We start from the raw sequence: 17,527 nt of genomic DNA, 5'->3' as shown, positions 1-17,527 counted from the left end.
ATGTCTTCATAAAGACATGAAGAGGAAGATATGTATTTTGACAATTTGAAGACAAGCTGTACATGGTCTGTGTGAATCTGCTCAGTGCCTTCTTGGGTTGGTCCAGCCTCTGTCTGTCAGTACTAGTAGTATAATCTGAGGTATTTTTGACAAAGAAAAATATGATATTGTAAACCAACACAAATAAACAGTCTTTGGCTTAACCCTTGCCTCGCCTGCAGCTGTCTTCCTCTGATGGAAAGTATATACATATACTGTATCTGGGTTTGACCATAAATTATGTAGCACCTGTCTTCGTACGACACTGTGATGTATCCTAGCCATGTCATTGACAGGCTGGGCCTTACATGAGCATGTAGCCCAGGGTAAGGAGTCAAGTCAACAAACGTCTATATTCCTCTCATGTGTATCCAACTGCAGTAGATCATCCAAACCAGGTCATTTCCTCGTGATTATATGAAGGGCAGACGAGGGATTAAGTTTCTTGCTATAAACTGATAACATTGGAACCTTTCAACTGTCAAGAAGATTATGTCTATGTTTCTATCAACAACAACAGCAACTTTTAACATTTTTAAATGAGACTGTGCTGGTATGTAGGTGATTTATATTGTTTACAAGTACGACAAGCACAATATCGTCTAGCATAAGAATGATGAAGTATAACATTGAGGCCTACATCACATGAATATATCAATTTGCGGCAAACAGAGATGTTAGTGTCCATAATGGTTAAAACTGTAATGTACACTAGCTTAAAACAGTTACATTTGTATATAAATCATATAAAACTAAATGATGTGATTTGACATATACTAAATGGTTCATATCTGTTTTATGATGTAAGACTTGTTCTACACATTCAGAAACTCACTGAGGTTGCAGATAAGGGGTCATATTACAAAACCAATATGCATTGCAGGCATTTTACCTCCAACATGCAGCTGAATGAGTAGATGAGCTTGAGGCCAAAAATGCACGCCTTGCGTTTCACCAAGGACTGCATGCATATCCTTAGTTGAAAGGATAAAAATAGCACAATTTGACTACTAGACACATTTTTCCAAAACTAACCCTAAGCATATGGTGTGCGTTACACCTTGAAGGGCGAGAGTATATAATGTGAGAGCTAAAGGAGAATTGCTTCATCCGGCCCTACACTGAGATACAACTGCCTCCTCGCCACTAATCTTCCAAAGGTGAGTTCCCTCAATCGGACTGATGTTCTAATTTACTGACCACCAATGGTTTTCAACAACACGCAAAGATCTTTATTTACAACCTCCATGGAATACATTCAATAAAAATGAAGAGGGAAACGTTTCTATCTGGAATGTGTTTGGAGTTGGAGTTTTTAAAAAAATAAAAAAAATATGGGACTTCAAGCGTTTACCTGAGAGATGGAGATGGAGGACTTATGCCATGGGTTTGGCTCACGAGGAATGTCAGTTCGAAGACCACTCTAAAAACGACTTACTGTCGCTGGCAGACATGTCTTACTCAATCTTTCTTTCTAAACCAATGCTTGTTCTCAATCTAAATTACCATGGCTGGACTTTCATGTCCTATGTGAATCTTTGTGTGTGAATGGTTGAGAGACAGAATAGAAACAGGTCTAGCAGAGCTAAAGGTCATGGGTCACAGCATACTACTGTATGCGTGCTGGCCTACTGTAGTTTCTTGCATTGGGGCACTCTGCCTTTGAGCACAGAGGAGCTAAGTTTGGAATGTAAACTTGTAGGATACAGATAAAACAGAACCAATGCTATTTCTTATCCATTTAAATCCATGAATCAACTAAATAATTAGTTAATTAATTAAAGAACATTTGAAAAAAGGTCTATCTATAAGCCTAAAACAGTTTTCTTGACAGTTGTGGTTATCTGTCAAAAGATAGTCTATGTATTTACTGTTAAATATTTATGTTCAGGACTTCGAAAATGTTTCTCTCAATCTCTTCTCTCTTCTCTCACTTTCTCTCTCTCCATTTCTCAGAATCTAAAAATGGCTTTCAAGGGAATGCTTAAGGATGAGGATATCGCTGCTGCCCTCAAGCATTGTGCAGGTGTGCTACACTTAATTGATTTATGACAACCAATGTCAGTGAAAGTGGAAGGGGCCATATTGACCAGGTTTAATCATCCATGAGCAGGTTGTGATGTTGAAATGACCACTGTGTTTATCCCTCACAGCTGCTGAGTCCTTCAACCACAAGGAGTTCTTCGCCAAGGTTGGCCTGGCCGGAAAGTCTGCTGAGGATTTGAAGAAAGCCTTCTACTTCGTTGACCAGGACAAGAGTGGCTTCATTGAGGAGGATGAGCTCAAGTAAGTCTCATGTTGATTCAGTTGTCAAAGGCTACGTTACTGTCCAGTACAACGCAACACTACCCTTGAAACTGAAATTAATACCAGTGCATATCTGGACTATTCCTTGCTCTCTACCCACCAAGTCTCATATTCATTTGATTGCATAGGGGTAACATAAACACACCCTTCAACTGAAATGAACACCAGTAACCTCCATATTTGGGCTATTCCCTTCTGACTATTCTGAGGCCAGAAATGTAAATCATTTAAACTAAAATAGATCCAAGGGTCAATTCGAGGGTTAAATGCATTTTTATTCAACTAATGAATTCAAAAGTCATGAATTCACATAGGAAAATAGCACACAATTTTCAAAAAAAGCCTCCTCCCTCTCTCCCTCCCTATCTCCCTCCTTCCTCCTGCTCTCCCTCCCTTCCTCCCTCTTGCTCTCCCTTCCTCCCTCCTTCTTTCCCTCTCTCCCTCCCTCTCTTCCACCCTCCTCCTCTTTCTCCAGGCTGTTCCTCCAGACCTTCTCTGCTGGTGCCAGAGCTCTGACAGAAAAAGAGACCAAGGCCTTCCTTGCAGCAGGAGATGTTGATGGGGATGGCATGATCGGAGTAGATGGTAAACAAATCACTTTTACACATTTCAATTAAACTATCAAACTAGCAACTATGTACTTTACCCTATTCAGTTGGCCAAGTAACTGTAACAAGTAACTAGGCCTCCTTAGTGGCACAGTGGTCTGAGGCATCACTACAAACCCGGGTTCAATCCCGGGCTGTGTCACAGCTGGCCGTAACCGGGAGACACATGAGGTGGCGTAAAATTGGCCCAGCGTTGTCTGGGTTAGGAGAGGTTTGGGCCGGTCGGGATGACCTTGTCCCATCGCACTCTACCGACTCCTTGTGGCAGGCCAGGCGCATGCACACTGACTTTCGTCGCCAGCTGTACAGTGTTTCCTCCGACACATTGCGTAGGGTTTCCGGGTTAAAGTGAGCAGTGTGACTTGGCAGGGTCGTGTTTCGGAGGACGCATGGCTCTCACCTCTCCTGAGTCATTATGGGAGTTGCAGTAATGGGACAAGACTGTAACTACCAATTGGATATAAAAGTACCCCTAAAAGTACCCCTAAAAATAACAAGTAACTGCTTTTATGACTTGTGTAACTACGAGTTACATATAACTACTTTTAAATGCCATGTAGGAATGAGGATTTTATGAGGTGCATTTTTTAAAAGATCTCATCAAGACCTGCCACTACAATAACTGTTGTGGTTTCCTCCTTGTTTCCACAGAGTTTGTCACCTTGGTGAACGCATAAGTCATCTACCATTGGCTTGGTTATCATAGAAACACACATCTGCTGTTGAGGTTTTGTCCTGGCCCGCTGCCTGTCACATACTGCATCTTTTTTATATTCATTTGATTTAGGAATGTCGCACAGACTGTTTTGACTGTAACCCCACACCCCCAAAGCGTGTTGACTGTTATGTTTTTTAAATATGTCTTATGTTCGCATTCAGCCGGTGTGCAAAAATTTACCACCATGCTTTTGCACTTTTTGAAAATTGAAATAAATTCACATTTGGATTAGCACCGACTTCTGTTATTAATCGAACATTGAGTGTCACAACTGAGGAAGTCCTTCAAAGAACTAAAGAATGTTTATTTAGAATAATAGAGCATATAGGACTGATTTTGCACTAGCTACGCTGGGATTCCCACCTGACATTATTCCCTGGAGTACAGAGAAGTAACTGTATATAGTGAACAATGCCATACATCATGTGAACACATGTTCACATAAAGTTCAAACAGGATCCACCTTCTGGCACTGCATATAGGAGACAGATATATGTTCAGCTCTGGCACACCTATAGCTGGTTCAGAAAGACACAGCCGCTGTCAGGACCTCTTGAAGCCAGCTCTTTAGGGGGCTGGCCAGCTAGAGGATCTCTGTTCAGTTAGAGCCAGCACATTCCAAAGGGCCCCAGCCAGTACCCGGCTAGGGTTTCAGAACTCCCAAGTTACACCATTTTTGTTAATGAGGCACATTTATGAATACGTTTCTCTCTCTCAGATATCAGACTGAGAGAATGTCATACTCGGTGACATAGAATAAGGCCATTTCTATTTATGAAGAAAGGGAAAGGAGAATTGAACAAATTGCACTCTGACCATTTACTTGGAGATATTTGTTTCCAGCTAGAATGTACACAAACTGTATTTAATTATTTGTACATACTAATTGATGACAAGGTGGAATTTAGTCCAAGGATCACCTCTAAGTGGAGTTTGGAATGTCAGAATGTCAGAATGTCAGAATGTCCCACATCAGCTTGGATTCAGTCCTAGTTTCATCCAATAACGAGTTGTCCACTCTTCTGACATTTTACAACGACACTCATATTAAATAATGTCAGGAATGGATACAAAGGACATAATTTGAGGGAGAATAGTTAAGGGGTGTCTAAATAGATTCCTCTACCTGTCTGTGGGTAAAGGTCAGGGGTTAGGGGTCAGGTATTACTGGTATTAATATGTAATTACCATTTCCCATGTAATTCTCTGCCTGGTAAGTTATGTACCATAAAATATTAACGGATGAGGTTTCCAGTGCTAGATTTATTAAAAGGGTTTGGATAGTCTCTACACAACCATATAAATAGAATGGTAACAAACTGATTCCCAAAGTTTATCCAGCTGGCTGTGAAATGCCTTCACACAAAAGCAAGAGGAAAAACTCAAGAGTGCCACCTGCTGCAGTATAAAACCCATTAGAAACATCCAACGTGGCACCCTATTCCCAATATGGTGCACTACTTTTGACCAGGGCCCATAGGGAAAAGGGTGCCATTTGGAACACAATGACATTCATCTGGTCACACACGTATGTATACTTGTATGTGGACCAACTGGCAAGTGTCTTCACTGACATTTTCAACCGCTTCCTGACCGAGTCTGTAACACCGACATGTTTCAAGCAGACCACCATAGTCCCTGTGCCAAAGGAAGCGAAGGTAACCTGCCTAAATTATCACTGCCCCGTAGCACTCACGTCGGTAGCCATGAAGTGCTTTGAAAGGCTGGTCATGGCTCACATCAACTGCATCATCCCGAAAAACTTAGATCCACTCCAATTTGCATACCACCCCAACAGATCCACCGGTGACGCAATCTCAATTGCACCCCACAATGCCCTTTCCCACCTGGACAAAAGGAACACCTATGTGAGAATGCTGTTCAGTGTTCAACACCATAGTGCTCACAAAGCTCATCACTAAGCTAAGGACCCTGGGACTAAACACCTCCCGCTGCAACTGGATCCTGGACTTCCTGACGGGCCTCCCCCAGGTGGTAAGGGTTGGCCATAACACGTCAGCCACCCTGATCCTCAACACTGGGGTCCCTCAGGAGAGGGTGTTTAGTCCCCTCCTGTACTCCCTGTTCACCCACGACTGCGTGGCCAAACACAACTCCAACACCATCATTAAGTTTGCTGATGACACAACAGTGGTAGGCCTGATTATCGACAATGATGAGACAGCCTATAGGGAGGAGGTCAGAGACCTGGCAGTGTGGTGCCAGGACAACAACCTCTCCCTCAATGTGAGCTGATCCTGGACTACAGGAAAAGGCGGGCCAAACAGGCCCCGATTAACATTGACGGGGCTGTAGTTGAGCTGTTCGAGAGTTTCAAGTTCCTTGAGGTCCCATCACCAATGAACTATCATTGTCCAAACACACCAAGACAGTTGTGAAGAGGGCACGAGAACACCTTTTCCCCCTCAGGAGACTGAAAAAATTTGGCATGGGTCTCCAGATCCTCAAAAAGTTCTTCAGCTGCACCAATGAGAGCATCCTGAACGGTTGCACCACCGCCTGGTATGGCAACTGCTCGGTGTCTGACTGGAAGGCGCTACAGAGGGTAGTGCGTACGGCCCAGTACATCACCAAGCTTCCTAGCATTTTTTCCCCCCAGGACCTATATACTAGTTGGTGTCAGAGGAAGGTCCAAATAATTGTCAAAGACTCCAGTCAACCAAGTCGTATAATGTTCTCCCTGCAACCGCACGGCACTGGGTCAAAAGGCTCCTTAACAGCCTCTACCCCCAAGCCATAAGACTGCTGAACAATTACTCAAATGTCCACCCAGACTACTTACATTGACACCACCAGCACTGCTGCTACTCGCTGTATATTATTACCTCGACTAACCTGTACCCCCGCACATTGACTGGTTGTCACGTTTGTCGTAATGATGAGACCAAGGCGCAGCGTGATAAGAATACATTCTTCTTTAATTAAAAAAGAACACTTACACAAACTAACAAAACGAACGTGACGCTATGCTAAACCGAGTGCTGACATGCAACTACACATAGACAATAACCCACAAAACGAAAATGGAAAATGGCAATCTAAATAGGATAAACAGCGGCCTCTGATTGGGAACCAATTCAGGCCACCATAGACCTACATATCCCTAGACATACCAAAACCCCATAGAATTACAACAAAAAAACTAGACAAGACAAAAACCCACATACCACCCTCGTCACACCCTGACCTAACCAAAATAATAAAGAAAACAATGATAACTAAGGTCAGGGCGTGACACCGGTACCCCCGTTTATAGCCTCATTATTGTTATGAAATTTTCTTGTGTTACTTTTAGATTTGTTTTGTTTTGCTGGTAGAAATGAGGTAAACCGGATTTAAGTTTGCCTCCATTAAAGTCCCCGGCCACTAGGAGCACCGCTTCTGGATGAGCATTTTCTTGTTTTCTTAAGGCCTTATACAGATCGTTGAGTGTGGTCTTAGTGCCAGCATCTGTTTGTGGTGGTAAATAGACAGCTACGAATAATATAGATAAGAACTCTCTTGGTAGATAGTGTGGTCTACAGTTTAGCTCTATATTATCCGTCATCGTTCAGCCACGACTCGGTGAAACATAAGATATTTGTAACGCTCGTCGTCGGTGGAAGGAAGAGTGGACCAAAGCGCAGCGTGGAAAGTGTTCATGATATTTATTTACAAGAAACACTCAAACAAAAATAACAAATCCAAAAAACGAAAAGCGAACAGTTCCGTCAGGCACAGACACTAAACAGAAAATAACACCCCACAAAACCCAAACGGAAAATCACAACTTACAGTATATATGATCCCCAATCAGAGGCAACGATAGACAGCTGCCTCAGATTGGGAACCACACTCGGCCAAACCAACAAAGAAATAGAAAACATAGATATTCCCACCCTAGTCACACCCTGACCCAACCAACCATAGAGAATAAATAAGGATCTCTAAGGTCAGGGCATGACAATATTACAGTTTTTAACGTCCTGTTGGTAGGATAGTCTTAATCGTAGATTGTCCAGTTTGTTGTCCAATGATTGCACGTTGGCCCTTAATGCTGAGATAAGTGGTGGTTTACCTACTCATCTGCAAATTCATCTGCAAATTCTTACAAGGCACCCAGCCCTCCTCCCCTTTCCCCCCACCGTTTCTTCACACTGATGACGGGGATTTGGACCTTGTCTTGACGAAGCTTTATAAACCTTTGCGTCGGACTCATTAAAGAAAAAAATCTTCGTCCAGTTCGAGGTGAGTAATCGCTGTTCTGATTTCCAGGAGCTCTTTCGGTCATAAGATACGGTAGCAGCAACATTATGTACAAAATGAGTTACCAACAATGTGTAAAAACAAGCAATATAGCACAGTTGGTTATAGGAGCCTGTAAAACGGCAGCCATCCCCTCCGGCACCATTATATACAGAATTACAATGACACTGAGAAAAAGCAATCACATTCCTCAGCAAAGAGGTCCCCAGTCAACATGTTGAACTGCCCAGGAGGGACCAGTACATCCAACTGTAGGGAAAGATGTGTGACAAGCTATTGAACAGATTCATGATTCCAGAAGTTATTAGGCCCCAATTAGAGCTCTAGGAATTCATATTTTTCATGTGGTCTGGTATAATTTTGTCTTTTTTACTAAATGTGCAAATATTATATAACAATTACAACAACATATATAACAATTAAAACAACATATAAAATTGAATGTGACATTTTGGGTCAGATTTTGAATTATGTTGCTTGAGTTGTTTTGCTTTTATTTTCCTCATATATAATTTCAATTGTGTCAGCAGCACTTGGTGATTTACACACTAGTTAAAAGTCCAAGGAAGCCGTTTTTATCTCAATATCAAATCACTTCTGGGTAACAATTCATTACTTTACAGTGATTGTTTTCAATTGAAATGGTCAAAAATAAACAAAAATAGATTCATAGCAAAGAGCCATTTCTCAATCAAGAATTTTGCTAGGACTGTCTGGGAGTGGCCTGAGTGGGGACTAAATCTATCGCCTGGTGATGTCCCCAGCCATTTCAAAACTCCATCCCAAAACAGTCTGACATTTCAGACAGTCTTTTCAAACAGCTCTTACACTAAAACTGCATGATCATCATTTTCACAATTTCATAGTATTATTCCAACCTTAAAGTGTGAAAAAATATATAAAACACAGGAAATCACATTTTTGACTGCAATGGGCCTTTAAATGGTGTTTTAAAACTATTAACATAAAAGACACATCAACACTACTATAATTAGCCTTTCAAGTCATTCAAGTGTGTTTGTTTCCCTCTGCAACATAACACAGCACTCTACACCTACAGCAATACATCATAAACTCTACTTTTGTTCAACACTTAGGGTACATGAGCAACCACTCATTACAGACAATTTGCACATGCCAATAACTCATTAGAGCAACTCAGTTGTAAATTAGACCTTTGAACTGTTAAACTAAGTGGTTATTGATGCATTTTGTAAAACAGACAGTAAAACATAAATAAAAACACAAGTAAGCATTTCACTGTTATGGCTTTTTCAATGTGTAAAGCTGAGGCGATATAAATGTAAAGGTCATTTCAGATTGAGTCGATATATGCATCGTTTACCGAGAATGCGGTCTATGCTACAGCAGAAACATTGTCTTTAAATTTCAATCACTCTGCAAAAGCTGAACTTCTGCGATGCGGATTGAATAGAGTCCTGTCTACTACACCTGTTGTTTACAAAGCATGTGACAAATAACATTTCATTTCAAATCTAAACATTTGAAATTATTTTTTAAAATATCACAGTAACGTTTGCGCACGTGCAGGCGCTCACTTATGAACTTCGAAGCCAACAAAAGATTCAGACATCTGTGTGTAAAGTCTGGTTTTCAATAACTACAAAATCCAATTTACCTCATCACATCATCTGTATGGCTTTTCACAGGATATAAATCTGCATCGGCAGCAAGTATATTTCATCCATAGCAGAAGTGTATATTATTAGCCCGATTTAATATTAAGCATACAAGTACCTTTTAAGCATCTTCATGTATGTATATATAAATAGAAAGGACCCCGACTACTGGACACATTTTCAACCAACTGCTTTGCATGCGGTGTCTATTACATTACATCTCATGTTTCAGGTGAGTAATATATATATAAGGTCAAAGGCTTAGGCAGGGGGGGCCTACACCATTTGGCAGAATCATCTTTGCGAATCCACTCAAGCCTTAGAGCCAAACCTGAGGTGAGTCTGTTGCAGAGGGATAAATCTTAATCTTGTCAGGTCGACAACATCTTGCATGTATCTTCAACCCTTCGGCTTTACTACATCTTGCTATGGAACTGAACATGGAGGAAGCATCTACAATAAACAATATCTCAATTAAAGAAACTCAGGAAAAGTTTTTTGCCTTTGGAATAATGAAGGAACCAAATGGAAGGACATCATACAACTAAATCCCTAGGCTACATCATTGGGATGATATCCTTTATCATTCACTTCCTGCAAGTCTGGGCTTTGGAATAGAAGACCTTCCATCCTGATGCTCTCTGCTGTGTGAACCTATCCTAACCAAAAGAACCAAAACTAATCAAAATAACCTGTCCTAGCCTATCCTAACCAAAAGAACCAAAACTAATCAAAATAACCTGTCCTAGCCTATCCTAACCAAAAGAACCAAAACTAATCAAAATAACCTGTCCTAACCAAAAGAACCAAAACTAATCAAAATAACCTGTCCTAACCAAAAGAACCAAAACTAATCTAAATAACCTGTCCTAACCTATCCTAACCAAAAGAACCAAAACTAATCAAAATAACCTGTCCTAACCAAAAGAACCAAAACTAATGAAAATAACCTGTCCTAACCTATCCTAACCAAAAGAACCAAAACTAATCAAAATAACCTGTCCTAGCCTATCCTAACCAAAATAACCAAAACTAATCAAAATAACCTGTCCTAACCTATCCTAACCAAAAGAACCAAAACTAATGAAAAGAACCTGTCCTAACCTATCCTAACCAAAATAACCAAAACTAATCAAAATAACCTGTCCTAACCTATCCTAACCAAAATAACCTGTCCTAACCTATCCTAACCAAAAGAACCTGTCCTAGCCTATCCTAACCAAAAGAACCAAAACTAATGAAAATAACCTGTCCTAACCTATCCTAACCAAAATAACCAAAACTAATCAAAATAACCTGTCCTAGCCTATCCTAACCAAAAGAACCAAAACTAATCAAAATAACCTGTCCTAACCTATCCTAACCAAAAGAACCAAAATAACCTGTCCTAGCCTATCCTAACCAAAAGAACCAAAACTAATCAAAATAACCTGTCCTAACCTATCCTAACCAAAAGAACCAAAACTAATCAAAATAACCTGTCCTAACCAAAAGAACCAAAACTAATCTAAATAACCTGTCCTAACCTATCCTAACCAAAAGAACCAAAACTAATGAAAATAACCTGTCCTAACCTATCCTAACCAAAAGAACCAAAACTAATGAAAATAACCTGTCCTAACCTATCCTAACCAAAAGAACCAAAACTAATCAAAATAACCTGTCCTAACCTATCCTAACCAAAAGAACCAAAACTAATCAAAATAACCTGTCCTAACCTATCCTAACCAAAAGAACCAAAACTAATCAAAATAACCTGTCCTAACCTATCCTAACCAAAAGAACCAAAACTAATCAAAATAACCTGTCCTAACCTATCCTAACCAAAAGAACCAAAACTAATAAAAATAACCTGCCCTAGCCTATCCTAACCAAAAGAACCAAAACTAATCAAAAGAATGTGTCCTAGCCTATCCTAACCAAAAGAACCAAAACTAATCAAAAGAATGTGTCCTAGCCTATCCTAACCAAAAGAACCAAAACTAATCAAAAGAATGTGTCCTAGCCTATCCTAACCAAAAGAACCAAAACTAATCAAAATAATGTGTCCTAGCCTATCCTAACCAAAAGAACCAAAACGAATGAAAAGAACCTGTCCTAACCTATCCTAACCAAAAGAACCAAAACTAATGAAAATAACCTGTCCTAACCTATCCTAACCAAAATAACCAAAACTAATGAAAAGAACCTGTCCTAACCTATCCTAACCAAAATAACAAAAACTAATGAAAAGAACATGTCCTAACCTATCCTAACCAAAAGAACCAAAACTATCCAAAATAATAGAACTTGATTTTCAGATGTTAATAACATAACAATAACTATGTTATTACCACTTATATTATTAGGAAATGCAATTGTTTAATATGGGTTGAGAGGTTCAATCTTCCAAATATCCAAGGACAAAGGACATAATGAAATCAGTAGTTTCAGTTGCTATGCAGAAGCAGGTGAAGAACAGAATAACATTTGCTTTGCTGTAACTGATCTTCTCTGCGTTCTACACAGCTAAACATGTCCTTCGCCGGTCTTAACGATGCTGATGTTGCTGCAGCCCTCGCTGCTTGCGCAGGTAAACCTCTTATAGATGCCTCAGTTGTGCCTCAGTTCATTTTCACTCTCTCTGTCTGTCTGTCTGTCTGTCTGTCTGTCTGTCTGTCTGTCTGTCTGTCTGTCTGTCTGTCTGTCTGTCTGTCTGTCTCTCTCTCTCTCTCTCTCTCTCTCTCTCTCAATTCAATTCAATACAAGGGGCTTTATTGGCATGGGAAACGTGTTAACATTACCAAAGCAATGCAGGCACAGCCATGGCCCACCAGCATCGTTCAGTGTCTCTCTCTCTCTCTCTCAATTCAATTCAATACAAGGGGCTTTATTGGCATGGGAAACGTGTTAACATTACCAAAGCAATGCAGGCACAGCCATGGCCCACCAGCATCGTTCAGTGTCTCTCTCTCTCTCTCAATGCAATTCAATACAAGGGGCTTTATTGGCATGGGAAACGTGTTAACATTGCCAAAGCAATGCAGGCACAGCCATGGCCCACCAGCATCGTTCAGTGTCTCTCTCTCTCTCTCTCTCAATGCAATTCAATACAAGGGGCTTTATTGGCATGGGAAACGTGTTAACATTACCAAAGCAATGCAGGCACAGCCATGTAGTTGTAACTGTGGAATCCTCCTACAGCACTTTAATGGATACCTGATCTCCCCTCAGCTGCTGACTCCTTCAACCATAAGGCGTTCTTTGCCAAGGTTGGCCTGGCCAGCAAGTCTAACGATGACGTGAAGAAGGCCTTCTACGTCATTGACCAGGACAAGAGTGGCTTCATTGAGGAGGATGAGCTCAAGTAAGGACCCCTCTGATATTCCACTCATCCTCTAACACCTCTGATTCTGGTTTATGCCTGCTCTCTCATGCCTCACCAGGCTCACAGCTCCGATGCTGTGCTGAAAGGGAGAGTTTGATCATGTTCCTTAGAGTGAATGGGGGCTTGACTGATTGTTTAGTGTGGGGAGAAAATTACCTAACTTCAAACCTACCTCTCTGTATTTTTAGCTCAGCAAAATATGAGTGGAGAAGGAAAGCAGCAGGATAGTCTGTATTCACGGTCTTTGCTCATTGCCTGCATGCGCTGTATCCATCCAGGCTGTTCCTGCAGAACTTCTCTGCTTCTGCCAGAGCCCTGACTGACGCTGAGACCAAGGCTTTCCTGGCTGATGGGGACAAGGATGGTGATGGCATGATTGGAGTTGATGGTGAGGAATATTCCTTTTGGAATTTTGGAGCATTCTTTCAACAACAAGACATGCATGTTCCTGGCAAGTCTTTGCAATTAACTGTTGAATAAGACATTATTGAACCATTGATATACATTTTTGTGTTCACATTTTCAGAGTTTGCTGCCATGATCAAAGGATAAATAAAGACCTGACCAACACATCTTGATCTGAAGGAACAACTTGACCCAAGACATCCCCCTTTTCATCTTAACACTTTTATACACGTGACTGTGACTGTCTGAGATGACACCCTATCCCATAGATAGTGCACTACCTTCACCCATTGCCGATGGGCAAAAGTAGTGCACTACATAGGGAATAGGGTGTCATATCAGACATAGCCTGTGACTGTCTACCCATAGTGCATCTTTCTGTCCACTTTGAATGTAAATGTAGCATGGCTGTGTCTCCGCTGTCCTCGTTAATTTGAGTTTTGCTTTACTGTCAAATCAATGGTGCACTTTTTGGGAAATAGACATCGAATGATATAGAAGAGAATAAACGTTCTTTTTCAATATGGTGTCTCATCTTTTCTTAGGAGTTTGATTGAATTTCAGTAACACTCCATATGCAAGTACCTTTTTAGACAAGAGGGGAATTTTGTCATCACCTGACCCACTTTAATAGAGCTTTTCTCACAATACTGATCTGAACTGAACCAAGCAAAACCAAGCTGTACTGAGCTGGCCTAGTTACACATCCCCCATAGTTGCTGAAAAGGACCATGTGGAAAAAAAATATCGAAACCAGCATAGTTTGACTCCGTAGGATAGTGCGAAGTGGATATAAGCGGAGCATCCGCTATTTATAATCAAAATGATCACCACATACAGTAGAAACTAAGGTGAGGAGATGAGAGGTCAATGGTTGAACTGGAATAGTCATGTCATATAGTAGCGAACAAGTGGTTAGTCATGTATATTTCTGTCACTAAGACCTAAATCTAACTTTCAGTTACTTGAAAATGAGATAATTTCCAAAATATACAGTTGAAGTCAGAAGTCTACATACACTTAGGTTGAAGTCATTAAAACTCGTTTTTCAACCACTCCACAAATTTCTTGTTAACAAACTATAGATTTGGCAAGTCGGTTAGGACATCTTGTTTGTGCATGACAAGTATTTTTTCCAACAATTGTTTACAGACAGATTATTTCACTTCTATAATTCACTCTATCACAATTCCAGTGGGTCAGAAGTTTACATACACTAAGTTGACTCTCCCTTTAAACAGCTTGGAAAATTCCAGAAAATTATGTCATGGCTTTAGAAGTTTCTGATAGGCAAATTGACATAATTGGAGTCAATTGGAGGTGTACCTGTGGATGTATTTCAAGGCCTACCTTCAAACTCAGAGCCTCTTTGCTTGGCATCATGGGAAAATCAAAAGAAATCAGCCAAGACCTCAGTAAAATAATTGTAGACCTCCACAAGTCTGGTTCATCCTTAGGAGCAATTTCCAAACACCTGAAGGTACCACGTTCGTCTGTACAAACAATAGTACGCAAGTATAAACACCATGGGACCACGCAGCCGCCATACCGCTCAGGAAGGAGACGCGTTGTGTCTCCTAGAGATGAACGTACTTTGGTGAGAAAAGTGAAAATCAATCCCAGAACAGCAGCAAAGGACCTTGTGAAGATGCTGGAGGAAACAGGTACAAAAGTATCTATATCCACAGTGAAACGAGTCCTATATCGACATAATCTGAAAGGCCGCTAGGCAAGGAAGAAGCCACTGCTCCAAAACTGCCATAAAAAAAGCCAGACTACGGTGTGCAACTGCACATGGGGACAAAGATGGTACTTTTTGGAGCAATGTCCTCTGATCTGTTGAAACAAAAATATAACTGTTTAGCCATAACGACCATCGTTATGTTTGAAGGAAAAAGGGGGAAGCTTGCAAAACCAAAGAACACCATCCCAACCGTGAAGCACGGGAGTGGCAGCATCATGTTGTAGGGGTGCTTTGCTGGAGGAGGGACTGGTGCACTTCACAAAATAGATGGCATCATGAGGGAGGAAAATTATATGGATATATAGAAGCAACATCTCAAGTCAGGAAATTAAAGCTTGGTCGCAAATGGGTCTTCCAAAATGACCTCAAGCATACTTCCAAAGTTATGGCAAAATGGCTTAAGGACAACAAAGTCAAGTTATTATAGTGGCCATCACAAAGCCATGACCTCAATCCTATAGAAAATGTGTGGGCAGAACTGAAAAAGTGTGTGCGGTCAAGGAGGCCTACAAACCTGACTCAGTTAAACCAGCTCTGTCAGGAGGAATGGTCCAAAATTCACCCAACTTATTGTGGGAAGCTCGTGTAAGGCTACCCGAAAAGTTTGGCCCAAGTTAAACAATTTAAAGGCAATGTTACCAAATACTAATTGAGTGTATGTAAACATCTGACCCACTGGGAATGTGATGACAGAAATAAACGCTGAAATAATTAATTCTCTCTACTATTATTCTGACATTTCACATTCTTAAAATAAAGTGGGGATCCTAACTGACCTAAGACAGGGAATTTTTACTAGGATTAATTGTCAGGAATTGTTCAAAACTGAGTTTAAATGTTTATTTTATTTATTTATTTAACCTTTATTTAACCAGGTAGGCTAGTTGAGAACAAGTTCTCATTTGCAACTGCGACCTGGCCAAGATAAAGCATAGCAATTCAACACATACATGGAATAAACAAAACATACAGTCAATAATACAGTAGAACAAAAGAAAACAAAATAGTCCATATACAATGAGTGCAAATGAGGTAAGTTAAGGAAATAAATAGGCCATGGTGGCGAAGTAATTACAATATAGCAATTAAACACTGGTAGATCGGCAGAAGATTAATGTGCAAGTAGAGATATTGGGGTACAAAGGAGCAAGATAAATAAATAAATACAGTATTTTTGCAGTTCGTTCCAGTCATGGGCAGCAGAGAACAGGAAGGAAAGACGACCAAAGGAGAAATTGGCTTTGGGGGTGACCAGTAAGATATACCTGCTGGAGCGCGGGCTACGAGTGGGTGCTGCTATGGTGACCAGTGAGCTGAGATAAGGCGGGGATTTACCTAGCAGAGACTTGTAGATAACCTGTAGCCAGTTGGTTTGGTGACGAGTATGACGCGAGGGCCAACCAACGAGAGCTTACAGGTCGCAGTGGTGGGTAGTGTTTGGGGCTTTGGTGACAAAACGGATGGCACTGTGATAGACTGCATCCAGTTTGTTGAGTAGAGTGTTGGAGGCTATTTTATAGATGACATCACCGAAGTCGAGGATCGGTAGGATGGTCAGTTTTACGAGGGTATGTTTGGCAGCATGAGTGAAGGATGCTTTGTTGCGATAAAGGAAGCCGATTCTAGATTTAATTGTGGATTGGAGATGCTTAATGTGAGTCTGGAAGGAGAGTTTACAGTCTAACCAGACACCCAGGTATTTGTAGTTGTCCACGTATTCTTAGTCAGAGCTGTCCAGATTAGTGATGCTGGACGGGCGAGCAGGTGGGGGCAGTGATCGGTTGAATATTATGCATTTAGTTTTACTTGCGTTTAAGAGCAGTTGGAGGCCACGGAAGGAGACGGGCGAGCAGGTGGGGGCAGTGATCGGTTGAATAGCATGCATTTAGTTTTACTTGCGTTTAGAGTTGTCTGGCATTGAAGATCGTCTGGAGGTTAGTTAACACAGTGTCCAAAGAGTGGGCCAGAAGTATACAGAATGGTGTCATCTGCATAGAGGTGGATCAGAGAATCACCAGCAGCAAGAGCAACAGAAAATAGAGTCGGCCCGAGAATTGAACCCTATGGCACACCCATAGAGACTACCAGAAGTCCGGACAACAGGCCCTCCGATTTGACACACTGAACTCTATCAGAGAAGTAGTTGGTATACCTGGCGCGGCAATCATTTGAGAAACCAAGGCTGTCGAGTCTGCCAATAATGTTGTGATTGACAAAGTAGAAAGCCTTGGCCAGGTCGATGAATACGGCTGCACAGTAATGTCTCTTATCGATGGCAGTTATGATGTCATTTAGGACCTTGAGCGTGGCTGAGGTGCACCCATGACCAGCTCTGAAACCAGATTGCATAGCGGAGAAGGTACGGTGGGATTCGAAATGGTCGGTAATCTGTTTGTTAACTTGGCTTTCGAAGACCTTAGAAAGACAGGGTAG

The 17,527-nt window shown here is 41.1% G+C and overlaps 2 protein-coding genes across 2 annotated transcripts; both read left to right on the top strand.

The window, feature by feature from the left end:
- Positions 1–1,095: 1,095 nt before the first annotated feature.
- On the top strand, positions 1,096–3,903 carry LOC115112879 (parvalbumin-2-like). The gene is made up of 5 exons (XM_029639907.2): positions 1,096–1,199; positions 1,996–2,065; positions 2,193–2,325; positions 2,822–2,931; positions 3,606–3,903. The coding sequence occupies exons 2-5, from the start codon at positions 2,005–2,007 to the stop codon at positions 3,629–3,631; spliced, it is 330 nt and encodes a 109-aa protein (XP_029495767.1). The 5' UTR covers positions 1,096–1,199; positions 1,996–2,004; the 3' UTR covers positions 3,632–3,903.
- A 5,907-nt stretch (positions 3,904–9,810) lies between these two features.
- Positions 9,811–13,872, top strand: LOC115112878 (parvalbumin beta 2). Its single transcript, XM_029639906.2, has 5 exons — positions 9,811–9,914; positions 12,087–12,150; positions 12,792–12,924; positions 13,224–13,333; positions 13,472–13,872. The coding sequence occupies exons 2-5, from the start codon at positions 12,093–12,095 to the stop codon at positions 13,495–13,497; spliced, it is 327 nt and encodes a 108-aa protein (XP_029495766.1). The 5' UTR covers positions 9,811–9,914; positions 12,087–12,092; the 3' UTR covers positions 13,498–13,872.
- The last annotated feature ends 3,655 nt before the right edge of the window (positions 13,873–17,527 follow it).

The sequence above is a fragment of the Oncorhynchus nerka genome, linkage group LG28, assembly GCF_034236695.1.
Source record: "Oncorhynchus nerka isolate Pitt River linkage group LG28, Oner_Uvic_2.0, whole genome shotgun sequence".
NCBI classification, from domain to species: Eukaryota; Metazoa; Chordata; class Actinopteri; order Salmoniformes; family Salmonidae; genus Oncorhynchus; species Oncorhynchus nerka.
This window is presented reverse-complemented; position numbering and strand designations above follow the sequence as displayed.